We start from the raw sequence: 24,845 nt of genomic DNA on the forward strand, positions 1-24,845 counted from the left end.
GGTGCTGAGGGCGGGACGGCGGAGGAAAGCTTGGATAAAAGGAAGGAGATAGATGATTTTAGGACCAAATGGGCTGGACCGGAGGGGAGAAGGAGCTGAGCACTTTTGAGACGCTCCCTAGGGTGGGAGAAGCCGGGCTGCGGGGCGGAAAGAGGCGGGACCGGGGCGGGCCTGGAGGGGAGGAGGAGCGAGCCCGGGCTCGGGCCCTTTCGCGACGCTCCCCGGAGCTCCTGGGCAGCTGTTCCGCGGTGCCTGCGGGAAGGAGGGAGGTGGCAGCAGCGGCCGCCGCCAGAAGAGGAGAAGGAGGAGGAGGAGAACACAGGCACGCACTGAGGAGATGAGAGCCCTGCGCTCAGGGTAGGCGGCGGCCGCAGGATGAGCAGGGACAAGCTGGAGAAGGGGCCGGCGGCCCAGGCGAAGGACTGAGCACCGCGGGGAGGGCAAGCGCCGCTGCAGCCCGCAGACTAGACAGGAGCGCTGGAAGGTGTGTGCGCGGCGGGGCCGGGGAAGCAGCCGAAGGACGAGGGGGGTGTTGCATTCATTCTCCCGGTGCATCCGATTGGCATTGGTGGGGCAGCTGCTGCCTCCTGGGCGTGCAGGCTCCGGGCACCGAAGCCCTCCCTTCCTCCTTCCTTCCTTCCTTCCCTCCCTATCGGGGCCCCAGTTCCCTGTCTTTCTCTCTTCGCCCTCCCCCCAGGAGCCCGCCGGCTGCTGGCTCTCCCCCCTGGCTCATTCAAAGCCCCGGGCTACCTCCTAAGGCTCGCTTTGCCTGCAAAGCGCTCTTCTTTCTGCAGCCCCGGCCGGAAGGCTGGAAACCCGGGCTCAGCTCCTGTCCCCTCTCCTCTAGCTGCCTCCTCAGATGGTCATCCTTCCACTGCCAGCGGTCAGAGCTGCGGGCAAGAAAGCGCTCAAAGCATTCCCCCCTCTAAAAATATTTTACAGACAGAGAAACTGAGGCTCAGAGAGCAGGAAGGTAATTTGCCCTAGAGTCACTGGGAATGATCAGTGACGGACCAAGCTGGGTCAAGACTGGGTCTTCTTCTATCCAGATCCAGGTTCTTTCTACCGCAGCACGCGGCCTCCCGAACTTTTCTCCAACTTCGAGCCCCCACCCCTCCACCCCTACTTGCAGCCCCCAGGCTGGGTTCCGAGACTAGGTGTGGATTTACTCCGGAAGCTGGGGCCAAGACTAAAGGTCCCTCTGGACCAGCAACAACTTTCCCTTTTCCCCCAGGCTAGTGGCTGCATCTTTGGCTGAGGGCCTCCGAGAGTGGACTCTGGGCTTCTAATGTGATTTTAGCCCGGAAAGCCGGGTGGAGATGGGGTGGGGGCGAGGGGCTTGGGGAGGAGGAGAAATGTGGATTCCGAGGTTCACACAGGCTCTGGAAGACAAAGGCCAGTGAGGGGTTGGTTTGAAAAGAGATGGTCTCTGCTTCATCCTACTGCTGCTGCTGGCAGAGAGGGAGAGGAGTGTGTGTGTGTGTCTGTGTGTCTGTCTGTCGGTGGAGAGGTATCGGGATTTGGAAGCAGAGGGCCTAAGTTCCGGTCTCTGCCCTCTCACTATGTAGCAGTGTGACCTTGGGCAAGTCATTTATGCCTTGTGGGCCTTAGTTTCCTCCTCTATAAAAGGGGGCAGGGGTAGACTTATAGTTTCTCAGGTTTATAGCTACTCCAAATCCTACGACCCTGTGTGCTTGCTTGTGTATGTTCTGGATTAAGCTTTCGCCCTTCCCAGTATGGGAAGGGGTGTTTTGTGAGTCCACTATTCATAAGCTGAAATCCCTAGAACGAAACTTTATACCCTTTGGAGGGGGGAAGAATCAATCCACCACTACCCCTGTGAGGGGGAGAAACTAAGTCCTCTGTGAAAGATAAAGGGGAATCCTGTAAGGGAAGGGGTCCTCGATTTACTTGATTGGAGATCTGGCTGTTGAGGAACAGAAGAGTCCCGAAAACAGGAGACCAGAGCCTTCTGCCAGGTCACTCACATCCTGGCTAGCTCGTCTCCTCCCTGAATGTCTTTGCACTTGGGGGAGGGGGGGGGGGGGGGGGAGATGGCAGAGGGACCGACCGCCTTGCCACGGCTGCAAGTCCAGCAGCCCCAGCGGCTAGGAAGGCTCTGGTCCCCGCCCCAACAACCCCACACTTCGGAATTGGCTCCGCCTACCCCCATTTGGTCGGGCCCTCTCTCCCTCCCTCTCCCAGTCTGGAAAGAGGTGCTGTAGGCTATGAGGGTCTTCCACAGCACCACCCCCAACCACCTAGTTGGACTGGGATAGATCCATTTCCAAACTAGGGGGAGAAGGGGGGCATGACTAAGGGAAGATGAGATGAGGGGACCCCACTTCTCAAATAGTTCAGAAGTTTCTCCCTCCTCCGTTCTGTCTGGATCAGCCCAGACATGCCAGCCAGAGGAAAGACTAAAACCTTAAGAAAGGGGGAAGTAGGGGGTGGGGAGTGGCTGGCTCTGGGTTGTTTCATGGTCAGAGCTGGGAACCAGCTCTGCACACAGATAAGTGGGGACAGAGAGGGGGCAGTTTCCCAGACAGGAATAGGATGGAAGAATGTCTGTCCCAAGCCCCAAAAACTCCTCTGACCCAGAACTTTGCTGGAGCCAAAGGATCCCAACCCTTTTTCTGAATTTCTGATGCTCATAATTTATTGTATTTCTTCCTCCTCAGCTTCTCTGCTCCGTCCCCCCTCCCCCCAGCTTAAGGGTGATGTGTTACAGAGTTTCTTAAGCGCCCATTCCCAGTTTAGAGAGAGGGTCGAGGTTGAGAACCAGGATCTGTAGACTCCTTAGAATGTCAGTGGGAACAGACCAGAACAATGAATGGTAGAACCGGGAAGGGACAGTGGTACGGTGAAGGAATATTAGATCTTGAGTCTAAGGATGGAAGTTCAAACCCCACTTCTGCCACTTAGTAGCTAAGAAACTTTGAACAAAGCACCTTCTCTCTCTGGGTCTCAGTTTCCTCATCTGTAAAATGAGGAATTTAAATGATTTTGCCTCCTTTCCAGCTCTTCCACAGTATGAACTTAAGGACACAGAAGAGAGGTCAGAACTGGAAAAGACTTTAGAGCAGAGATTCTTAACCTGGGTCCATGGACCCCTATAGATTTCAGGAGGTCTGTGGACTTGGATGGGAAAAAAATGACATCTTTATTTTCACTAATCTCTAACTAAAATTTCACATATCCTTCAATGATGAATTTTTAAAGAAATTCTTCTAAGAAGAGGTCTATAGGCTTCAGCAGACTTCTAAAGGGATTCATGACACAAAGACTAAGAACCCCTCCCTTAGAGACCTTTGGTCTTATATCTAGAGCCCCTCCCATTTTACAAAGAAGGACACTAAGGCCCACAAATAGGAAAAGTAGAAGGGACATTAGACTGTGAGGCAAGACACTTAGTATGCTGTTTGACTTTTTATGACCTTGGACAAATTGGTTTCCCCTTCTGCTCCTCAGCTTCGTTGACCCTGAACCATCGATAGTATTTCCTGCCTTGCCCAACTCCAAAGGCCTGTTGTAAGGATCAAGTTATCCTTACTGGACAGGAAAGTGCTTTATAACTACTGAACACTACACAAAGGTGAACTATTATTGTTGATTCTGGCATTAACTTGTATGTTGTTGTTCAGTCATTTCAACTGTGTCCAACTCTTCGTGACCTCATTTGGGGTTTGGCAAACTACTAAAGTGCTGTACCATTTCCTTCTCCAGCTCATTTTACTGATGAGGAAATTGAGGTAAATAGGGTTAGGTGACTTGCCCAGGGTCATATAACTAGAAGGTGTCTGAGGCCAGATTGGAAGCCAGGTCTTCATGACTCCCTGCCTGGTGTTCTATTCATTGTACCACCTAGCTGCCCATTAACTTGTATGACCTTGGGAAAGTCAGGACAGTCCCCTTACTGAGCCTCAGTTTCTCTGTATATACCATGAAGGAACTAGACTATCTTGATACCTGAGATCCTGTCCCTAGACAGAGCCGTCTTGGCTAATTGGCAAGGTACAGATGACAAGAGGGTCCTGCTTTGTCCCCTCCAGCATTGAAAAACACAAAAGAGAGTAATTTCCATTCCCTAACTCTCAGAGCACTTAGTCTATAAAAATAATAATATTTTAATATTTAGATGTGTCTGTGATCTCAGTGATGTGGGTGTGCCCTCTACCAGTGCAGATTACAACTCATTCACATTTATAGAGTGTATTACATAACAGCTGGCATTAATAAAGTGCTCCAAGATTCATGGAGAGAACACTAGACTTGGAATCAGGAGAACCTGGGCTGTTCTGGCCTGTGACATCAGCCATATGACCCTGAGTAAGCTACATAACCTCAACGTCCTCTTCTACAAAATAGGGATCATAATACTTAGAGTCCCTATCTCATAGAGTTTTTGTGAAACTCATAAAATGAGATGATGTATATGGAATGCTTTGTAAATTAAGGAAGGCAAGTATTATTGTTCCTATTTTACAAATGAAGAAACTGAGGTTTGTAGACATGGAAATGACTTGTCCAAGGTCACCAGTCTTATAGCCAGGCCAGAGTTCTGTTCCACAATGGCTCTTATGGCCTTTGCTGTATTCTCTATTGCTTTAATTAAATCTGGCAAACATTAATTAAGCCCCTATTGTGTGCAGAAGAGCACTATGCTGGCAGCAAAGGAAACTTGGAGTTTAGAAAAACATAGTTCCTACCCTCATGGAGCTTACAGTCCAGTAGAGGATGAGACACAGATAGAAATAACATGTAAGATAAAAGTATTAGAGAGGAGCACACTGAGTGCCCTGCAAATTCCAGAGGCAAGGTTATTACCAGCCAGGGGACAAAAGAAACCTCCCTAGAGGAGGTAGAATTTGAACTGGACCCTTTAAAAGATAGTTTGGACAGACCAAGGCGGGAATTATTTGTGCACTCATCTTTTCTGCCATATCGTTCTAGGAAGGGCACGGAGCTCATCTTCCACTTTCATTTCTTTATCTTCCCCAGTACCAAGGAAGTACCAAGCCTTGCCCAGAGTAAGTGCTTAGAGCATCCTTTTATGAACTTGAACAAGAAACCTTCCTGGAATGGAAAACTGGCCAAGAGAGGAAGCCCCTGGTCTTTACCCAGCCTGGTGGAGCTGGACGGGGAGGTGGTAGATAGTGCTGAGCCATTAAAGGAGTGAGTCCCAGGGGTGACCTGAGGGGAGGGTCAATCTTCGTAGGATGTGTGTAGTATATTATACATTTGATATACACATATGTATGTATATGTGTGTGCATATAGTCAGTCACCTCTAGTCCAGGACAGAATGTTGGGTGGAATTTGTCATTCTTTTGGTGTATTTTTTTTAAAGAATAAGTCAAATCATCTTTGCTAAGAGCCTGAGAAAAAAGTCGACTGGTGAGGGAAGTGAGGAAGGAAGAAAATGTGATATAATGGTAAGAATACAGGATTGAGAGTCAAAGGGTCAGATTTCAGTTCTGCTAGTGACTTACTACCTAAGTGACCTTGGGCCAGTCATGTTAGCCTGTTTCTCAGGGGGTGGACAGATCAGAAGTGTCAACCATAGGGCCCAACTCTATGTCTACATTTTTTTTAGCTTTTTTTTTTGAAGGGCAATTGGGGTTAAGTGACTTGCCCAAGGTCACATGGCAAATAAGTGTTAAGTGTCTGAAGTTGCATTTGAACTCAGGTCCTCCTGACTCCAGGGCCAGTGCTCTATTCACTGTACCATCTAGCTGCCCTGTAAAACATTTTCAAAAACCTTAATGCATTATATAAATGTTACTTATCATTATTGTTAGTACATGTTCTAACTTCCTTTACAGCTCTAACAATCTAATTGTGTTAAGTGTCTGAGGCTGGATTTGAACTCAGGTCCTCCTGACTCCAGGGCCAGTGCTCTACTCACTGAGACACCTAGCCACCCCTATATCTACATTTATCATGCTAAGGTTCTTCCAACCAGAATTCTCCAACCACTATTGGAGGCCACATATGGGCTAAGGTGTATCTTATTTACAGTCTGATGGGTGGGATACCAAGAGACCTACTTCTTTTCTGGTCAGAGAACATAGAATCCTTAGATTGTTAAAGCTGGAAAGGAAGTTAGAACATGTACTAACAATAATGATAAGCAGCATTTATACAATGCATTAAGGTCTTTGAAAATGTTTTACAGGGCAGCTAGATGGTACAGTGAATAGAGCACTGGCCCTGGAGTCAGGAAGACCTGAGTTCAAATGCAACTTCAGACACTTAACCCTTATTTGCCATATGACCTTGGGCAAGTCACTTAACCTCAATTGCCCTGCCTTCCCCCCCTCCAAAAAGCAAAAAAAAAAAATGTTTTACAAATATTATCCCATTTGATCCTCTTAATATAACCCTGGGAGGTAGGTACTGTTATTTAAACTCCATTAAACAGATGAGGAAACTGAGACCAAGAAAGGTTAAATTATATCCTTGGGGTTTAGACAACTAGTAAGTGTCAGAGATAAGTTTTGAACTCAGGTCTCCCTGATTCCAAGTCTAACACTATCTGAATATATCTGTTGGATAGATGTCATAATACCTAGCTGGCTGAGGGGGAAGAGGGACCTTAGAACATAGAATGTTAGAGCCAAGAGGTGCCTTAGAATACAAAATGTCAACACTAGGAAGGACCTTACAACCCAGAACATCAGAGCTGGGGGGTGGGGAACCTTAGAAGAAAGAGCATCAGTTTACTTGTCTGAAAAATGGGAGTCACATGTACCCTAAGTCACAGGGTGCTGTGAGGAAAGCAGCTTGTAAACTGCTCTGTAATTATGAGCTTTAAATAGAACTGGAAAAGAATTTCCATGAGAAAGTTGGACTTATTGTACTAACAGCTTCTCAGTTTCTCCATCTGTCAGTAATAGTGGGGTTAATTCTGTCAGTCATGCCTACTTTCTTGAGATTGATGGGGAGGTAGTTGAAGGAAATGAGGACAGGGCCTGTGTCTGTGATTTCTTTTGCATAGGGAAGTCCTGGGTGAGAAAGTCCCTCCAACCTATGCAGGTCAGCACCCTCTCTGCAAGTTACAGTCTTGGAACATTATCTGGAGTATTGAGGTCAAATGGGGAGCATTTAGGAAAATTAAATAGCTGCCGAGCTATAAAGAAAGGAGTGACTTTCACAGGCATCTCCATGAAGTTGGGGACTAGAGTTTCTTGGAATGAGCCTTTAGAATGTAGGGAGTTATTTCTTCCAAGTCTTTAGCTCTTCCCACGGTTGACAGCTTCCAGAGTTTACCAGGCAGGGCTAGAGGGAGGGAAAGGGGGGAGGGACAGATGAAGAATCAGGGATTCCATTGGCGTCAGAGTTCACAGGATCATAAGCCCCAGCACCCAGCCTGTGAAATACCCAAACCCTCCCTCCCTCCTGTAAGAATCATCAGGCTGATCGAGGAAGGGCAGGGAGTTCCTTCTGGCTTTCTTTCAGACCCTGAAAATCAAGCTGACTAAATCACTCTCCCACCAGAGGATTTCTCATTGGAGGGTTGGGCCATCTGGTAATTCCCTGGGTGGGAGAGAAGGCAGCAAGGAGGGGGAACATGGGCCTTTTGGAGCCAGCATCCCCAAAGAGGAGAACAAATTACAATAGTAACAATAGCTCACATAATTTTACCACTTGATGCCTATAGCCCATCTCACAATCATTATTATCTCATTTGACCCTGACTGTCACCTTCTGAGATAGGCTAGGCCAGTATTATCCTTCCCATTTCACAGAAGAGGAAACTGAGGTCTATAAAGTAGACATGATTTGTTCAAAATCTTATCAGTACTAAATAACAGAACCAAGACCAGAGCCATGTTTTCTTTAAGATCTCATTTTCAGACTTGGAAAGGAGCTCCAAGGCTATCTGGTCCAACCCCTATCTGAAGCTCAGATCCCCTGTATAAATGCTGGTGTTATGGAAAGAGTACTGGATCCACAGGACCTGGGTTCAAATGCTGGCTTGGCCACTTGTTACCTGTGAGACCTTGGGTAATTCATTTGACTGTGCTGGACCTCTCCATTTCCTTTAAGTGTTCAATGAGAAGGCTTGACTAGATAACTTCTGAAGACCCTTCCAGATCTAAATCTCTGATATTACAATCTTTGACAAGGAGTCACCCAGTTTGAGAACTGCCAGTGGTGGGAAGTTTTGTACTTTCCAAGGCAATTAATTCAATTTTTGAACAATTTTTATTGTTAGGAAATTGTACGTTGCCCAGTAGATAGAGCAGTGGGCCTGGCGTTGGGAAGACCTAAATTCAAATCCAGTTTCAGATGCTTACTAGATGTTTGACCCTGGTCTAGTCATTTTATCTCTGTCTGTTTTCCTCAACTGTAAAATGGGGATGATAATACAAAATAACCTGCCTCCCAGAGTTGTTGTAAGGATCAAATGAGATAAAATTTATAAAGCATTTAGTACACATATAGTAGGCACTACATAAATGTCTATTCCCCGCCCCCTTCCCCATTCCTTTTAACCTTCCTCTCATTGATCCTGATTCTTTCAGTCTTCTGAAGACCCAGCAGAAATGAGAGATATTTTGGAATAGTGGAAAGGGTGTTGGTCTTAAAGACAGAAAGTCTGGGCCCCAAGGTCAAACTCATCCACTTTACTATCAAGTTAGAGATGATCCCTAAGGTCTCAGCCAGCTCTAATGGTCTGTGAATCTGAATCTGTTTGTGGGACTCATCTCTGTGTCATGGGTTACTAACTCCCTAGCACTTACCTACCAAATCATCAAAAAGTTGTGGTCTTCTTTGGGAGAAGAAATCACCCACTGTGAGTTCCCTATCTGATGAAATTGCAGATACCTTTTTTGTGAGTCTATAACCTAGCCCTTCTTCCCCAGGACAGCCCTTTACACACTTAAAGGCAATGGTCCTACCTCCCCACATCATCTCTTCCTCTGGACTAAATATCCTGAGTCCCATCAACCGATCCTCATAAGGCATGGTTCCAAAACATTTAAATTCATTTATTTCAAATGTACCATATACCATCAGTCAGTATTTGGAGGGAGTCACATTAGTCTTGAAAATATTTTCTCCCTGAGATTGGACTAATGGTCCTTGTACCCTATTTGTGTCCACATGCTCTAAAACAGGGTGGGAGACGTGTGCCTAGACATGTGCCACACACCAGCTCTGGTGTAGTGAAAAGAGCCCTGGCCTAGAAGTTAGAACACCCATGTCCAAGCCCTGATTCTAACCTTATCTGATTATATGATCCAGGCCAAACCTTCTATATCTACCAGCCCCAGTGATCTCATCTGTAAAATAGAACAATAATAATAGGTCCATTCTCTTTTTTTTTTAATTTTGCCAAAGTTTATAAACTCATAGGATCATTGGTTCAGAGCTGAAAGGGACCTCTGGATCATCTATAGGCAGTTAGGTGGCCCAGTGAAGAGAATGCTGGACTTGGAGTCAGGAAGACTGAGGTTCGAATCTTGCCTCAGACACTGGACAAGTCACACTCTCTTTAAGTATAAGTTTCCTGCAAAATGGAGATCATACCACCACCTACCTCATATTGTTGTGAGGATAAAATGAGATAACATACATAAAGCAATTCCAAACCTTAAAGTATGATATAAATGCTTATTACATGGGTTTTTATCTAGGCCTACCCCAATAAGTCCATTTTCCATAGGATTTTCAAGTTTATAAGTCACTTTCCCTACAACAGTTCTGTGAGTTGGGAGGTATAGGTGAAAGGCAGAGTAGGTAGAATGATTGATGACTTGAAGTCAAAAAGGGCTAGATTCAGCTGTCACCTCAGACTCTCAGAGCTGGATAGCAATCTGTTTCCTCTCCCTGGGTCTTAGTTTCCTAATCTGAAAAGTGGGTATAATAATGCCAGCTCCCACCTCCCTATGAAATTTCATTTTCCCCAAATGAAATAGTGAATGTAAAGCAATTTGCCAGCCTTCAAGTGCTACAGGTCCTTATCAAGTCAAATCACCTGCCTTTCTCCAGCTGCCACAGCTATTAACAGAGGACATAACAATTTCAGCAATATCAGCTGCCCCTGGTAGATGCTTTTCCCATTTACCCGTGGTACTGAGTGGTTTGGCAACTTGTACAAACACACTTCAAGATATGGGGTGTCAGACAAATATTTACTGAGCACAGCCCCACCCAGGCACTATGGGACAGCGTGGGACAGTGTGCCCCAGCGTAATCGAGACCCTGCCTTCAAGGAGCTCCCTGAGTAACTGGGAGAATGGGACTAATACATGAAAAGCTGTCTAACAACAGAGGCAGGGTGCTGTAAGGTCCTCAAAATTAGCAAAGGTGAGCGGTGGGGGGAAGGTTGGAGAGACAAACAGAGAGGAAGGGGGAGGAAGGAGAGAGAAAAGAAGACGAAGAAAGGGAGGGAGGGAGGAAGGAAGGAAAAGGGGGAAGGAGGGAGAAGATAGAGAAGGAAGGAAAGAGTAAAAAGAGAAATGAAAAAGAAAGGAGGGAGTGAATAAAGAGGAAGGAGAGAGAGGGAAAAGAAAGGAAGGGGGAAGAGAGAGAGGAAGGACAGAAAAAAAAGAGGGAGAGAAGAGAGAAAGGAAGGAGAGGGGAAGGAGAGGGAAAGAGAGAGAATGAGAAAATGAGAATAAGCATTTATTAAATATTTACTGCTATTTGCCAAGCACTGGGGATACAAATAGAAGCAGAATGTGTGGTGGGGGGTCTGGTGTGGAGAAGTCGGTGGAGGTGAGGCTTTTGGTGAAAGGTGAAATCTGGCCAATCAGATCCCACGGTGGTTGAGGGGAGGGGATTCAGTTCAAGCTTCCCTGGGGAAGAGATGGAGATGATAGCCTGAAAGGGGAAGGCATGTGTGTCACAGAGATGGGGGAAGGGGGGGAGGGTGAATTGGAGACTCAGTGTAGGGTCCTCAGATTTGGGGCCAGTGCTAAAGTAATCGCCTGGCCAGGCCCTTCTCTGGCCAGTATGGTAGGGGTTCTGGTGTGAAGGCCCTTTCTGACCAGCATGAACTTGGGCAAGTCATATAATTTCTGAGCCTTACTTTCCCTCTCTGTAAAATGAGAGGGTCAGATGACATAATGTGAGTGAAGGTGGGGAGGGCAGTTAGGGAGCCACTGGAATGACCCAGTCAAAATGTGATGAAGGTGTGTCTTCCTCTAGCTCTCCTTTGTGCATACCTCTATAGAGAGATACATGCTTGTCTTCTCTCACTAGATTGTGAACTCCTATCAAGGCTGCCCATGCTTGGGCAACTTTTCCTCATACTGAGCAGAAATCTGCCTCCCTCTGATCCTGGTTTTACTAGGAACCACACAAAACAAGTCTGTCTCCCCTTCTCTGTGACAGGTCTTCAGATATTTGAAGATAATGATCAGGTCTCTTCTTCCCTCCCCCCCCCACCACACTCCCTCCCTTGCCCAAGGCTTCTCATCTCCAAACCAAACATTCCTAGTTTTTCTGTCCTTAAAGAATTCTGAGCTCATTCCCCAAACTCCCTTGTCTGCCTCCCACATTATGAACAGGGTCGGATCCAGTGGGGTTTGGCCAGATGTACAGAATCTGGGATCTCAGTACCCAGACAGGCAGGGCCAGCTCACTAATATTAATAATAATGATGATAATAATAGCAAGCATTTATTCAGCACCTCTTCTGGATCAGGCACTGTTTATATAAATATTATCTCATTTGATTCTCACAACAACCTTACAAGGCAGGTTTTATTATTATCCTCACTTTACAGAGGTAAAGTGACTTGCCAAAGGACACCCCGCTAGTAATTATCTGAGACTGGATTTGAACTCAGGTCTTCCTGACTCTAAGCTGGTGATCTATCCACTGCATCACATAGCTGACTTCATTAAAATGAGCTGCCTCCAGTCCTCTCTTTACCTTTCTTTCCAGCCTCACTACCTCTTGCTTAACCTGCCAGATCCTCAGCAGAAATCTAGACAGGACCTTACTGCCAACTCTGCAGCATTTCTCAAAGTCCAGATGGAATGCCCTTGAGGGAACCCTTTAATCAGCAGAGGCTGAGTAAGTTTCTTCAGTGATTGTTATCTTGAAAGGGACCTAAGAACATAGAATGCTATCCCAGGATGTAGGATATAGGCTCTCAGAACCAGGGAGGATCCTTGGCTACCCAAAGACTAGAGTAAAATTCTACTTCTCAGAAGAAAATCAGGCTCAATGCATGTCCTAAGTTAGATGTTTGGTTGACTAAATGGGGAGGGGAGGACTGCCTTAGGATGCTACCTGTGATCAACCACTGGAATTTGGGGCCTAGAAAAGAGTGAATGGAAACATTGGCATTCTTTGATACCTCCCATTCTGTCACTGAGGTTTATCCTGTACTGATTTGGGGATAGGGTGAAAAGGGGGGTCTATGGTTAGAAGAGAAGATGCCAGACAACATCTGATTCTGTTAAAGTGAGAGGAAAGGGAAACATCATAAAAAATCTCCTTAATAAAAAGATTTATTCTGTAAAACTTGGACTCAGTCAAAAAGCCACACCCAAGCTGGAAGGAAAAGGGAGTTTCATACTCACTCTTAACCCCCAAATGTGCCCAGAGACTGTCTATGATTTAGCATTTATATATTGCTTTAAGAGTTGCAAAGCACTTTGAAAATATCTCATTTTGTCCTCACAACCACCTTAGGAGGTAGGTGCTATTATTATCTCCATTTGACAGATGTGGAAACTGAGGCACACAGGTTAAGTGATTTTCCCAGGATCACCTGATTAATAAGTGTCCAAGACAGGATTTGAACTCATATCCTCTTCATGACTCCAAGCCCAGTGCTCTATAACAACAACAACCAAATAAAACAGGTAACTTTTTTTTATTGTTGTTCAGTCATGTCTAACTCCTCATGACCCCATTTGGAGTTTTCTTAGTTTAGATCCTAGAGTGGTTTTCCATTTTCTTCTCTAGCTCATTTTACAGATAAGGAAACTGAGTCAAACAGTGACTTGCCCAGGGTTGCCAGGCTAGTGTCTGAGGTCACATTTGAACTCAGGAATATGAGTCTTCCTAATTCCAAACCCAGTCTATGTACTGTGCCACCTAGCCACCCCAATGAGGCAGAACTCTCTATCAATTCTAATTTCCACCCACATTAGACCTACCCTGTTAGGTACTACCGTCACTGGTGGTATCTTCTCTGGGACAAGATGAGAGTCTCTATCAGGAAAGGGACAGAGAGAATTCCTGTACTCTCAGGCATCTTGGACTAGATGCCTCTGAATTTCCTTCCAATCCTGACATACCATGATAGCCCTCCGTGGCTAACCAGCCCACTGCAATTTCCCTTTCATGAAGTCCTAGGCTTTACTATTCACATCACAGCACAGCACTAACTAACAAAATATGTCTTGTCCTTTGGAATGAACTAAGCTTATTGAGGGAAGGAACCCGTGAATGGTATACTCTGCTCCTGGAAAATTCCCATGTGGTTTAGGAAAAAGATCTGATGACCATTGCTTGCCCTGATACATACTTTCATCCCTACCAGGTATCCCCCTTGGCAAGGACAAGTACCACTCAGAACTTCGGTTTCCTAACCTAAGACCTAGAAAAGACTGCAGATTCAAAATCCAATTCAACCCAAACTTACATAAGAATCCTCCCTCCAAGTACATAGTCATTTAGCCTTTACCTGGCAGTCTCCAGCAAGGGGGAATCCACCATCTCCCAAGGCAACCCAATCGTGAGGACAGTTTTTCTATCAAGACAGTTTGCCTCTACAGCATCCAGCCTCTGTGCCTATGGTAGTTTTTCCCTCTGAAGCCAACCAGAACAAAGCTAGGTCCTCTTCTGAGGAACAGACCTCCACATACCAGAAGACAGCTCTCAGCCACCCCCAAGTCATTTCTTCTCTGGGTAAAACATCTATGGATTCAACCCACCTTCATATAGTATTATATGAAGGGCCCTCTGGACCCTCTCCACTCTATTACTATGGCATCTAAACTAGCACTTTATCAGCATGCCCAAAAGGTGGTACCCAGAAATGTTTATTTTTCTCCAGATGGGGTCTGACCAGAGCTATCTCTAACAGGACCATCATCTTCCTTATCCTGGATACTTGGCATTCCCCCTTTGTTCCTCTCTCCCTCTCTCTCCCCCTATTTCTCTGAAAATAACAATGCCTTTTATCTTTCCATCAATCATTTCTGGGGGAAAAAAATTAATACCTCCCCTCCTCCCAATGAAACCTATCTTGTAATCACAATTCTTCTCAATGCAGCCGTGTATGGCATTCTCTGTATTGACTTGAGAGACATCATGGCCTAATTACAGGTGGGGGGAACCTGAGTCCTCGAGGCTACATGTGGCCCTCTAGATTCTCAAGTATGGCCCTTTCACTGAATCCAAATTTCACAGAACAAATCCCCTTAATAAAAAGATTTGTTCTGTAAAACTTGGACTCAGTAAAAAGACCACACCCAAGGACAAAGGCCACAGGTTTCCCATCCCTGGACCTGATAGATATCATTTGCCACTGAAAACGGGAAACTGGTTAAAATTCTGCCACTGATGCTAGCCGCATGGCTACAGGCCAATGACTTAAGCTCTCTAAGCCTCAATGTCTCTATATGTAAAATTGGAATGGTAATATCAAGTTTTTGGCACACCCTAGACATGTGGGATTCCTTCAGTGTTTGTCAAGAGACACTTCCTTTGTTCATGTCCTTTCCCCTCTCCTCTCTGTTGTTGTTCATTCATTTCAGTAATGGCCAACTCTTCATGACCCCATTTAGGTTTTGTTGGCAAAGATACTGGAGTGGTTTGCCATTCCTTCTGTAGCTCATTTTACAAATGAGGAAACTGAGGTAAACAGGGTTAAGTGATTTATCCAGTCACACAGCGAGGAAGTGTCTGGGACCAGATTTGAATTCACAAAGATGAGACTTCCTGACTTTCAGGAAGCACTTTTTCTTCCATGAATTTTCCCATTCTTCTCCTCCTTACAATTTCATCACCCTCTCCTTCCAAGCCTATCCAGAAATTCTCCTTCCTGAGTTCAGGCCAAGAGTGCCTCTTTTACTTTTGATTCCTTCCTGAAGCAGGGGGTAGTCCAGTCAGTTTCCTTTCCCTGGTCAGCTTTCCCAAGTGGCTGTCTAGTCCCAGCTGTGGCCCCTATGAATGATCTGTCTTTCTTCTTTCAAAAGCAGCTATCTGTTACGCAAACTAACCCTCAGCCTTTCTTCATGCCAACAGCTCTTTGATGGTGACTCAATGCTGAGCAGAGGTTGAGAAAGGAGAGGGCCACAGAATGTCAGAGAAGGACAGGGAACTTTGTGCCAACATAGTAGGCACCATATAATAGAATAATAGCATAAGCTTGAGATGTCAGAGCTGCACAAGGCCTTGGAAGCTAGAATGTCAGAATATATCAGCTGAGCAATGGGCATTTATTATTAAGTGTTACTGTGTGCGGGCCCTGTGCCAAGTTCTGGGAATACAAAGAATAAATGAAAAATAGCCCCTGCCTTCAAGAAGCTTACATTCTAATGAAGAAGACAACATGTACATAGATAGGTATGTACAAGGTTCATAGAGTATGGGGCGGCCAGGTAGCACAGTGAGTAAGAGCACCGGCTCCAGTGTCAGGATGACCTGGAGATCGAATCCCGGGCTCAGACACTTTAGCACCCACCCAGAAACACCTGGCCGTGTAACCTTGAGCAAGTTACTTAACCCCAATTGCTTAGGGGCAGCCAGGTGGCTCAGTGAGTAAGAGCACCGGCTCCAGTGTCAGGATGACCTGGATCAAATCCGGCCTCAGATACTCAGCACCACACCCAGAAATAACTGGCCGTGTAACCTTGAGCAAGTTACTTAACCCTGATTGCTTTAAAAAGAAAAAAAGTTCATAGAGTAGATACAAGGTAACTTTAGAGGGGAAGACACTAACAGGTAAGGAATTTCAATGGTACAGGTAGAGTGCTGGACCTGGAGTCAAGAAATTCTAAGTTCACATCCAGCCTAGACTTTTACTGGTTGTACGATCCTGGACAAGTTATGTCACCTATTTACCTCCATTTCTCAACTGCAAAATGGGGGGTGATAATAGCACCGACCTCCCAGGTTTGTTGTGAGAATCAATGAGATAATATTGTTGCTATTGTTCAAGTCATTTCAGTCATGTCTGACTCTTTGTGACCACTTTTGGGATTTTCTTGGGGAAGAAACTGGAGTGGTTTGCCATTTCCTTCTCCATCTCATTTTACAGATGAGAAAACAGAGGCAAAGAGGGTTAAGTGACTTGCCCAGGGAAGCATCTGAGGCCAGATTTGAACTCATGAAGATATATCTTCCTGATTCCAAGCTCAGTGCTCTATCCACTGTGCCAACTACCCCTCAGATAATACTAGTCAAATGCTTAAGACAGTGGCCTGGAACATAATGTTAATTTTTATTACTATTACTAGCTAGGGGGAAAGGCCTCCTGAAGAAAGTGGCACTTAAGTCCTAAACAGTATAGAATGTGAAGGCTGGAAAAGGGTCCATGAGATCATCTAGTCAATCCTTACATTTTACAGAAAGAGTAACTGAGGCCCAGAAAGAGAGATGTCTAGAAGAAGCAGTGGCCTTGCCCACCTCAGTAAACACCAGAGACACTCTAAGGTCAGACAGCTTTTTTGCAGACCAAGTTCAGATGAAAGATAGACCAGACAAAGAAAGCCGATGGAAGTAGAAGGTGGCATGCTTGATTCTGATTATTTACAAGTTTGATATTTGGACATATTTTTCCCAAGGCCTCCTTGTTCTTGTCTCTCCTGTGTATACCAGGTTTCATGTCACTGGATCTTTTTTTTTTCTTTTTAAAAGCCTGGATAGCTGACAAGTTCTCATTTCTGCACCCTGTCAGGACTTAACTTCTTATTTCTAAAGGAGATTTAATGCATTGCTTATTTATTCAGCCTCCATTAATGTCACTGCCTCAGATCTTCCGACCCAGCCAAGGGCAATTCACAATCCTTGAGAAAGAATATTTCCTTCTCACTCTTAGCCAGATTTGCACTGAATTAGTGGTAGAGCTCAGCCTAGAAGCCACTTCTCACTACTAGTCCAAAGAACTCTATTTTTATTTAATTAAAAAAGTCATTTTTAAATCAATAGACATCTATTTTCTCTCCCTCCCACCCCCTATCCCACTAAAAAGAAAAGGAAAACTCATTTCTTGTAAGAAAGATGTATAGCCGGGCAAAACGAATTCCCCCATTGACTGTGTTCAAAAAATCCAGGCCTCATCCTGCTTCCTGAATTGTGAAGCTTCCTGTCAGGGGGTACACAGCATTGGTCTTTGGGAATCATGGATCACACTGATCAGGGCTCTTCCAGACTCCAAAGTGGTTTGCTCTCACAGTTGAATTGTTCCCATTTAGACATTGTTCTCCTGGTTTGCTCATTTCTCCTGCATCACATTGATTCCCCAGCCCACCCACCTCCTTACCCAAAACATTGTTTTCATACAAGTCACCCAGGAGGGGTCCAAAGTTCATTAAATGTGTTCCCCTTACTGTAGTTGCCAGAGGCTTCTGCTCAGCCCTTGTCACTCACTTTTTAGCACATAGAAACAACATGTTAAATCCTTGGAACATAGAATGTTAGAACATGGCCCTTCTATGTCCTAAAGATCAGGTGTCCTTAGATTCTTTATAGTTCAATTCCCCCATTTTACAGGTTGGAAAACTGAGATCTAGAGAGAAGAAAAATGAAAGATCTTAGAAATTATTTCATACAATTTTATATATGAGGAAACTGGGGTTTAAGAGCTGGGAAGTGAATTGCCTGAGATCCCCAGAAATAGAACTCGAATCTCTTAACTCACAGGTCTGGGTTCTTCATACTAATGCGAATCCCTCCCAGTTTGAATTCAAGCCTTCGAAATCAAATCCCCTTTTTACTATGCCATTCAGCCTTTTGCGACTATTTTTGGAGTCAGGAAGACCTGGCTTTGAAGCCTACTTCACCTACTCACTAGTTATCTGACCCTAGGCAGGTCTGTTAGCCTTCCTTGGCTCACATGTAAAATGAGGGGGTTAGAGTCCATGACCCATAAAGGCCCTTCCAAGCCTGTGGCCCTGTGAACAATAATGCAATACAATAAATATTTCTCAAGCATCCACTATAGCTTTGCACACTGGGGAAGTACAAAATTTAAAAAAAAAACACTATCCTTTCCCACAAGGAATTAGTAAGGAAGTTAGAGTCTAGAAGAGATGTCATTTTCTCTCACTGGGCCTCTGTAATAAAAAGATTGGTTTGCATTGGACCTTCTCTAGGGTCCCTCCAAGATTCAATTCTAGCTGACTTCGAGACCTTGTACAAGTCATTTCTCCTCTGGGTGTCAAATTTTCTCCCAGAAGGCAGAATGAAGGCCAGTGAGTGAAAATTGCCAAAAGGCAGATTTAGTCTTGAGCAGCATACTATCACAGCTGTTCCAAAGCAGCATGGGATGCCTTGGGAGACTGTAGTTTCCCTCTTGTTGGAGGTATTAAGGCAAAAGCTGGATGACCGCTTCTCTGGTATGTTGCAGAGGGGTTTTTTGTTTTGTTTTGTTTTTAGACTGGGGCTCCCTATCTCACCCAGTCAGGAAGTGCAGTGGCCTCTCCTGGGCCCAAATCCTGCTATTGATAGGTGTGGGAACTGTGACCTGCTCTATTTCCAACCTGGCCAATTCACCCTTCTGTAAGCAAACAGTATCAGGACAAAGAGTATGAACACCCAATCAAACTGGTCCACTGCAGCTCAAAACTGCTGAGTTCAAGCCAGCTGCCAGCCTCAGCCTCATTAGTAACAGGGATTATGGGTTCGGGCCTTCCCTCCTGGCCCTCAGTGGAGATTCAGGTTTAAGGACAGGTTGGACTCAATAAATAGCCCCTGAGGTTCCTCCTAACCTTGAGAACGTGATTTTTCCATAAAGTAAGAAAATTGGACAAAGGCAGGGAATTTCAAGCTGGAAGTGACCACAAAAATCATCTACTCCAATCCCCTTCTTTTACACATGGGAAAATGGAAGGCCCAAGCTGAGCTAACCTCCCCAAGATTTTACAGGTCGTGAAGACACTGGATTTCCCCCACCCCACCCCACCCCACCCCCTGTCTTTCAAATGCCAGTCTCATTTCAGTGCACCCATCTTTAATACTTCTCCTATTTCTTTCCAATAGTCTCCAAGGTACATTCTCCTCCACTCCTGTCCCTTTCTTTACCCTCGTGGTGACTGAGTCAGGCTGGAGTTGGGCCCTGTTGCGTAACCCAAGATCTGACAAAAGTGGCTATTTCATATTTAATGCCCACAGAGTTGTATAATCACCTTGGGTAACTAAAGAATAATCTCTGGGGCTGTCTCTCTCATCTTGCTTTCTTAAACCTTTGGAACTGGTCTGTGTAAGAAGAGCTGAGCCTGGCAGAGATGCCCAGACCATTTGGATGTAATTAATAGTATGCACAGTAAACAGGCTGAAACACAATACAGGGCTTAGGGTAACTGTTTTACCCCCTTTGTTTCCTGAAATTCTGAACACTGTGGCCCTCCCAACTAGGGCTTGGCATTAAAGGCACCTGAACAGGCTTTAATCTGAAAATTGGCCTATGCCAGAGAAACAGGAGGTGGGGGGGAGGGGGGAGGGGTTGTGGAGGATAGGATGGATGGCTTTGGGAGACTGGGTACAAGCCAGATATGTTTGTCCTCACCCTGTATCAGAACCTGGGCAGATAGAGTTGCTGCCCCTTTAAATGTTTCATGGGAACAAGGCCAGGGAGGAGAGGGAGGTGAGTTCAAGAGGGGAGGGCTGTCAGGCTGAACCAGGCAGAGTGTTTGGGGAGGTGTGATAGCACAGAGCCCAGGCTTATCTTGGAATCCTGTGACTAGTCCTTGGTACCAAAGTGCAAGGGGTGACATAGGCACTGGGCTCCTACCTGGCTGGAAGTGATTTCTCTGGTAAGTCGACATTGGTCAAACTCCTTTGGAGAACTGTGTCCAGCTCTGTGCATCGTGGCTTAGCCTAGACATTGATATACTAGAGAGGAGGACCTTGGTGTTACAGATAGGGCACAAGATTTGGAGGTAAGAGGACCCAGAGTTGGTGACCTGGGCTGAATCACTTTACATCTTTGGGCCTCAGTTTCCTTTTCTGTAAATGAGACTAGATAATATCTAAGGTCTTTTTCAGTTCTGCAGATAGTGAGCATATACAGAAAGGTATAATCTACTAGGATAGATAGGAGGAAATGGGGATGTTTAGCCTGGGGAATAAAAGACTGGGGGAAAAGGTCTTCGTGTGCTGTCCTAGAGAAAAGGAAATTTACTTTTCCTGCTTGATCCCAGAGGAGGGAACCAGATTGGGATAATGCACAGGAATGAATTCCCTGTCTAGACATTTTCACTCAAAGGCTGTATGACCATTGCTTAGATATGCTATAGATTTTAAGTAGGGGCTAGACTACATGCCTTTTGAGGTTCCTTCTAAATCTCAAATGTTGTGATTCCAGGACTAGGCAGATTTCATCTCTATATAAGGAAGGAAATCCTAACAATCAAAGCTGGCCTATAATGAAATGGGCTGCCTTAGTAAGGAAGGAGTTCCCCATCACTGGAGGTATTCTGGCAGAGCCTAAATAACTATTTGTTGGAAACATTGTAGAAGGAAGTACTACAGGGGCTGGGGACTAGACAGGAAGAATCTAAGGTTTCTGTCAGGGCTGAAATTCTTGGTGCTGGCCTAGGAGTCAGAAGACCTGAATTCTAGTTTTACATGTGCTAGTGACTCATGGTGTCAATTTGGACAAATCTGTTTCCTATAAAATGACGGTGCTGGTTTAGGTCGTCACATTCTGTGTCTTGAGGTCCTTCCCAGCCCTGAAATCCTATGGTTTTATGAAATTGACCTTTATGGTGGGTACTTACATCTCTCAGACCCTGACCCTGACCTTGCTCTTTTTGCCTTCCAGGGTGCACAATGCTGTGGTCCCTCTGGCTTCCTCTCCTGTTCCTGGCCCCTTGTGCCAGGGCCATTCGCCCATGTTTCCCAGGCTGCCATTGTGAAGTGGAATCCTTTGGCCTGTTTGACAGCTTCAGTTTGACCCGGGTGGACTGCAGTGGCCTGGGCTCCCACATTGTCCCTGTCCCCATCCCTCTGGACACAACCTACCTGGACCTGTCCTCTAACCAGCTAGAGATAGTCAATGAGTCCATGCTTACAGGACCAGGTTACACCACTTTGGTGGGCCTCGACCTGAGCTACAACCGCATCACCAAGATTTCTTCCACCACCTTCTCACGGCTCCGATATCTAGAGTCCCTGGACCTGAGCCACAATGCCCTGGTGGCCCTGCCCGAGGAGAGCTTTGCCAGTTCTCCCCTGAGTGAGGTGGATCTGAGCAGCAACAAGCTAACAGAGATCTCCATGGACACCTTTACTTCTCGAGGGCAGGGCAAGCCCCTCAACGTGGATCTCTCCCATAACCTCCTTACCCGGGTCATTCGGCCACACCTAGACCAGGGCACTCCCAACATCCAGAGCCTAAACCTTTCCTGGAACCAGCTGCAGGAGGTGCCTGACCTCCAGGGTCTCCCCCTGCGCTACCTCAACCTGGATGGCAACCTCCTGAGCAGGGTCCAGGCAGGGGCCTTTGCTGGGTTGAAGGACCTCATTCACCTGTCACTCAGCAGCCTCCGCTGCTCTACAGAGCTTGCCCCATTTGCCTTCCGTGACTTGCCAAGCCTCCAGGTTCTGGACTTATCAGGCAACCCTAGCCTTCAGTCAGCCAGGGCTGAGGTCTTCTCCAGCTTGAACTCTTTGCAGGAACTGAATCTGTCAGGCACGGGGCTAGCAGTCCTGCCAGACAGGCTTCTGAAATACCTCCCATCTATCAAAAGCATCACCCTGGGCAAGGACATCTGGTGTGTCAAGGTGGTCAAAGAAGGCCAATACCGACGAGAGATGAGCCAGACCAGAAAGGAAGTCTTGTACTGCCATGATGGCCATGGTGCCATGGCCAAAGCCCCCTATGTCTTGTAATAGAAGCAGAGATATCACCAGGAGAGGTGGAAATAGGGAAGGCCCCTGGAGGGTCTGGGGAAGGGTAGGACCCACATGGAAGTAGAGGGAGGAAGAAAAAGGTACACCTCCTTTACAAGCAGATAATGAGGCCTATCCCTCATGCCATTTTTTGGTAAGCCTGTCAATTTAATTTATATTTATATGTGCCAATACCAGGTCCAACTCCTGAGAGAGAGAGAGAGAGAGAGTGTGTGTGTGTGTGTGTGTGTGTGTGTGTATGTGTGTGTGTGTTTGTGTGTGTATGTGTGTGTGTGTATGGTGCTTTTCCACTTGTTCTGCTATTCCTCTGCCTGGAGGCTCCCCCATGAGACCACTCTTGGTCTTGCCCTGAATAAAAATTCCCAGAAGGGGGCTTCTATCCCCTAGTCTCCTGGTTAGCTCCTGGGACCAGTTAGAGAATATTGAGAACCAGCCATCAGAGCCGAGGTGTGGCTGGAAAACATTCCTGACTCCAACATGCCCCTGATTTGGACATCCCCCTTCTGGACCCTGAGGGAAGAGATGGAGGTCCTTGGGAATACTCCTCCCCACCCATGGGTCTGGGGAAGAGACATGGGAGCTTAGGAAGTTCAAGACAAAGAGAAGAAGGAACTTCTCCAAGGCAGACATGCCTGAGGGCACGTTCTCTCCAGCTCAGATATCTCCTGTCCCTACTCCAGCATTCCCTAGCTCTGGTCTCCAGTGTTCCCCTTATTCTTGACTTAGAGATCCCCTGACTTGGACATCACTCCTCCCCCACCCCCATGCCACCCACAGCCATGTAATGTAGCCCGTGGCTCGTTTGGTGCCAAAGTGGGCCCCGAGCCCATCTCTGCCTATATACCCTTGGTGTTTTTCCCAAAGTGCCTTCCCCCAATGCCGTGACTCACACTGTGCTCAGGCATCTTTCTCTTAGGGGGGTTTGTTTTATTTCATTTTGTTGTTTTTGGTTTGTTTTTGTTTTTTTAAATATGGACAAGCTGAATGGATAAATCAATAAAGAAGGTAGTCATGCTGAATAAATGTTTCCTCATCTGAACGACTTCTGGGGCATGAGGGGCTGCGTGCATGTGTTGTGCCCTGTTGATTCACTGGTACCTTCCAGCTTTTGTCCTCCCCCTCCAGTTGCATATTTGCCCAGATTTATTCTTTTCTTTAAGACCTTTTCTTTAAATGCTAGTAAGTGGATAACTGGGGAGTACACTGATATAGGGGGGAAAAAGCATTGATATCTAAGCACCCTAGGCTTTGAGTAGAGTTTGAGATTAGTATGAGTCAATACTATCAAATGGGAAACCAGAAAATGAATGAAGTCTTAAGGCACACTGAGAGGCATGACTTCCAGGTTGAGAGAGATGATTATCCCACAGTGCTATGGCCTAAGTACAGCACATCGGGAGGAGATGCCTGGGGTATGTGGGGAGGAGGTTAAAGCTCAGGTGGAGGTGGGGGCTAAGAAGAGAAACAGCTTCCCCTTTGCCTGGTCTGCTCAATTCTAGGTACGACATCTTAGGAGGGACATTGAGGAAATGGAGAGCATCAAGGAAAGAACCCCATTGATGGAAGTGGGGGTATTCAGCCTGGAAGAGGAAAGAGAAGACTTGGGGGAGCATAGTAGCTGTCTTTGAACTAACTATTTGGAGGGAATATGGGAAAATATGGGTCTCCTGGGAAAAGCCCCAGAGGGCAGAACTGGGAGCCAGGGGTGGAAGCTTGGATCAAGGCCAATTTAAGTCTGATGTCAAGAGAAACTTCCTAACAACTTGAGTTGTCCCAGAGTGGTGCAGGCTATACAGGAAGGCAGTGGCAGCCCCCTCCTTAGAGGCTTTCAAGCAAAGGCTGACTGACCCCTTGCCAGATAAGCTATGGAGAGAAGTCTTTTTCAGGTATGGGCTGGATTACATATCCACTAAGGTCCCCCAGTTCAGAATTTCCATGCTGAATTCTGCCACTAGATCTGTCTGATCCTGAACCAGTCACTATTCTGACCTAGGTCAGTTTCCTTAAGTATAAGTTGAAGTGACTGGCCTAGACCAGAAACTCTAAACTTGGAGTCCATAAACTTCAGATAGATGTATATATATATATAATGTCTACATATATACACATTCACCACACACATGTACATATATAGCAAAACATAGACTCATGTATATATATATAGATACTAACATGACCATACATATATGCATGTGTGTATACACACAATCAATACACACATATATGATTGTCATATGGTCATTTCAGTCATGTGCGACTCTTTGTGGCCCATTTAGGTTTTTCTTGGCAAGGATACTGGAATGTTTTGACATTTGCTCCTCCAGCTCATTTTACAGATGAGGAAACTGAAGGAAACAAAGTTAAGTGACTTGCCCAGGGTCACATAGCTAGTGTCTGAGGCAGGATTTGAACTCAGTCTTCCTGACTCTAAGACTGGCACTCTATCACTGTATCACCTAGCTGCTATATATACATATACATATATATGCATGTGTGTATGTGTACACATATATATATATATACATGTATATATATAATTTTCAATATAGTTGATTTCTTTTGTCATGCTATTTATTTTATTGATGCATTTTAAAACAATTCTGAGAAGTCCATAGGCTTCACTAGACTGCCCAAAGTGTCCATGACACAACAAAAGGTTAGGAAGCCATGGAACAGAGAGCCTCTAGAACCCTATTGGGCTAGATGATCCATCTCTAGGCCCCTTTCAGCCTCTGATAGCTTCTGACCTTCTTGACCTGCCCTAATCTTCTGGAGGTTTTCCAGCTTC

General features: G+C 45.8%; 1 protein-coding gene across 1 annotated transcript; it reads left to right on the forward strand.

Annotated features, from left to right (window-relative positions):
* Positions 1 to 194: 194 nt before the first annotated feature.
* TSKU (tsukushi, small leucine rich proteoglycan) lies at positions 195 to 23,080 on the forward strand. Its single transcript, XM_069070900.1, has 2 exons — positions 195 to 484; positions 20,967 to 23,080. Exon 2 carries the CDS (start codon positions 20,975 to 20,977, stop codon positions 22,034 to 22,036), a length of 1,062 nt encoding a protein of 353 aa, XP_068927001.1. The 5' UTR covers positions 195 to 484; positions 20,967 to 20,974; the 3' UTR covers positions 22,037 to 23,080.
* Positions 23,081 to 24,845: the final 1,765 nt, after the last annotated feature.

Source organism: Petaurus breviceps, unplaced genomic scaffold (genome assembly GCF_028583685.1).
Source record: "Petaurus breviceps papuanus isolate PSGF00001 unplaced genomic scaffold, PetGlider_PUasm1.0 90823, whole genome shotgun sequence".
NCBI lineage: Eukaryota > Metazoa > Chordata > Mammalia > Diprotodontia > Petauridae > Petaurus > Petaurus breviceps.

Coding starts and splice junctions, on each gene's coding strand:
- TSKU (XM_069070900.1), top strand. CDS start 20,975: ATGCTGTGGTCCCTCTGGCTTCCTCTCCTGTTCCTGGCCCCTTGTGCC.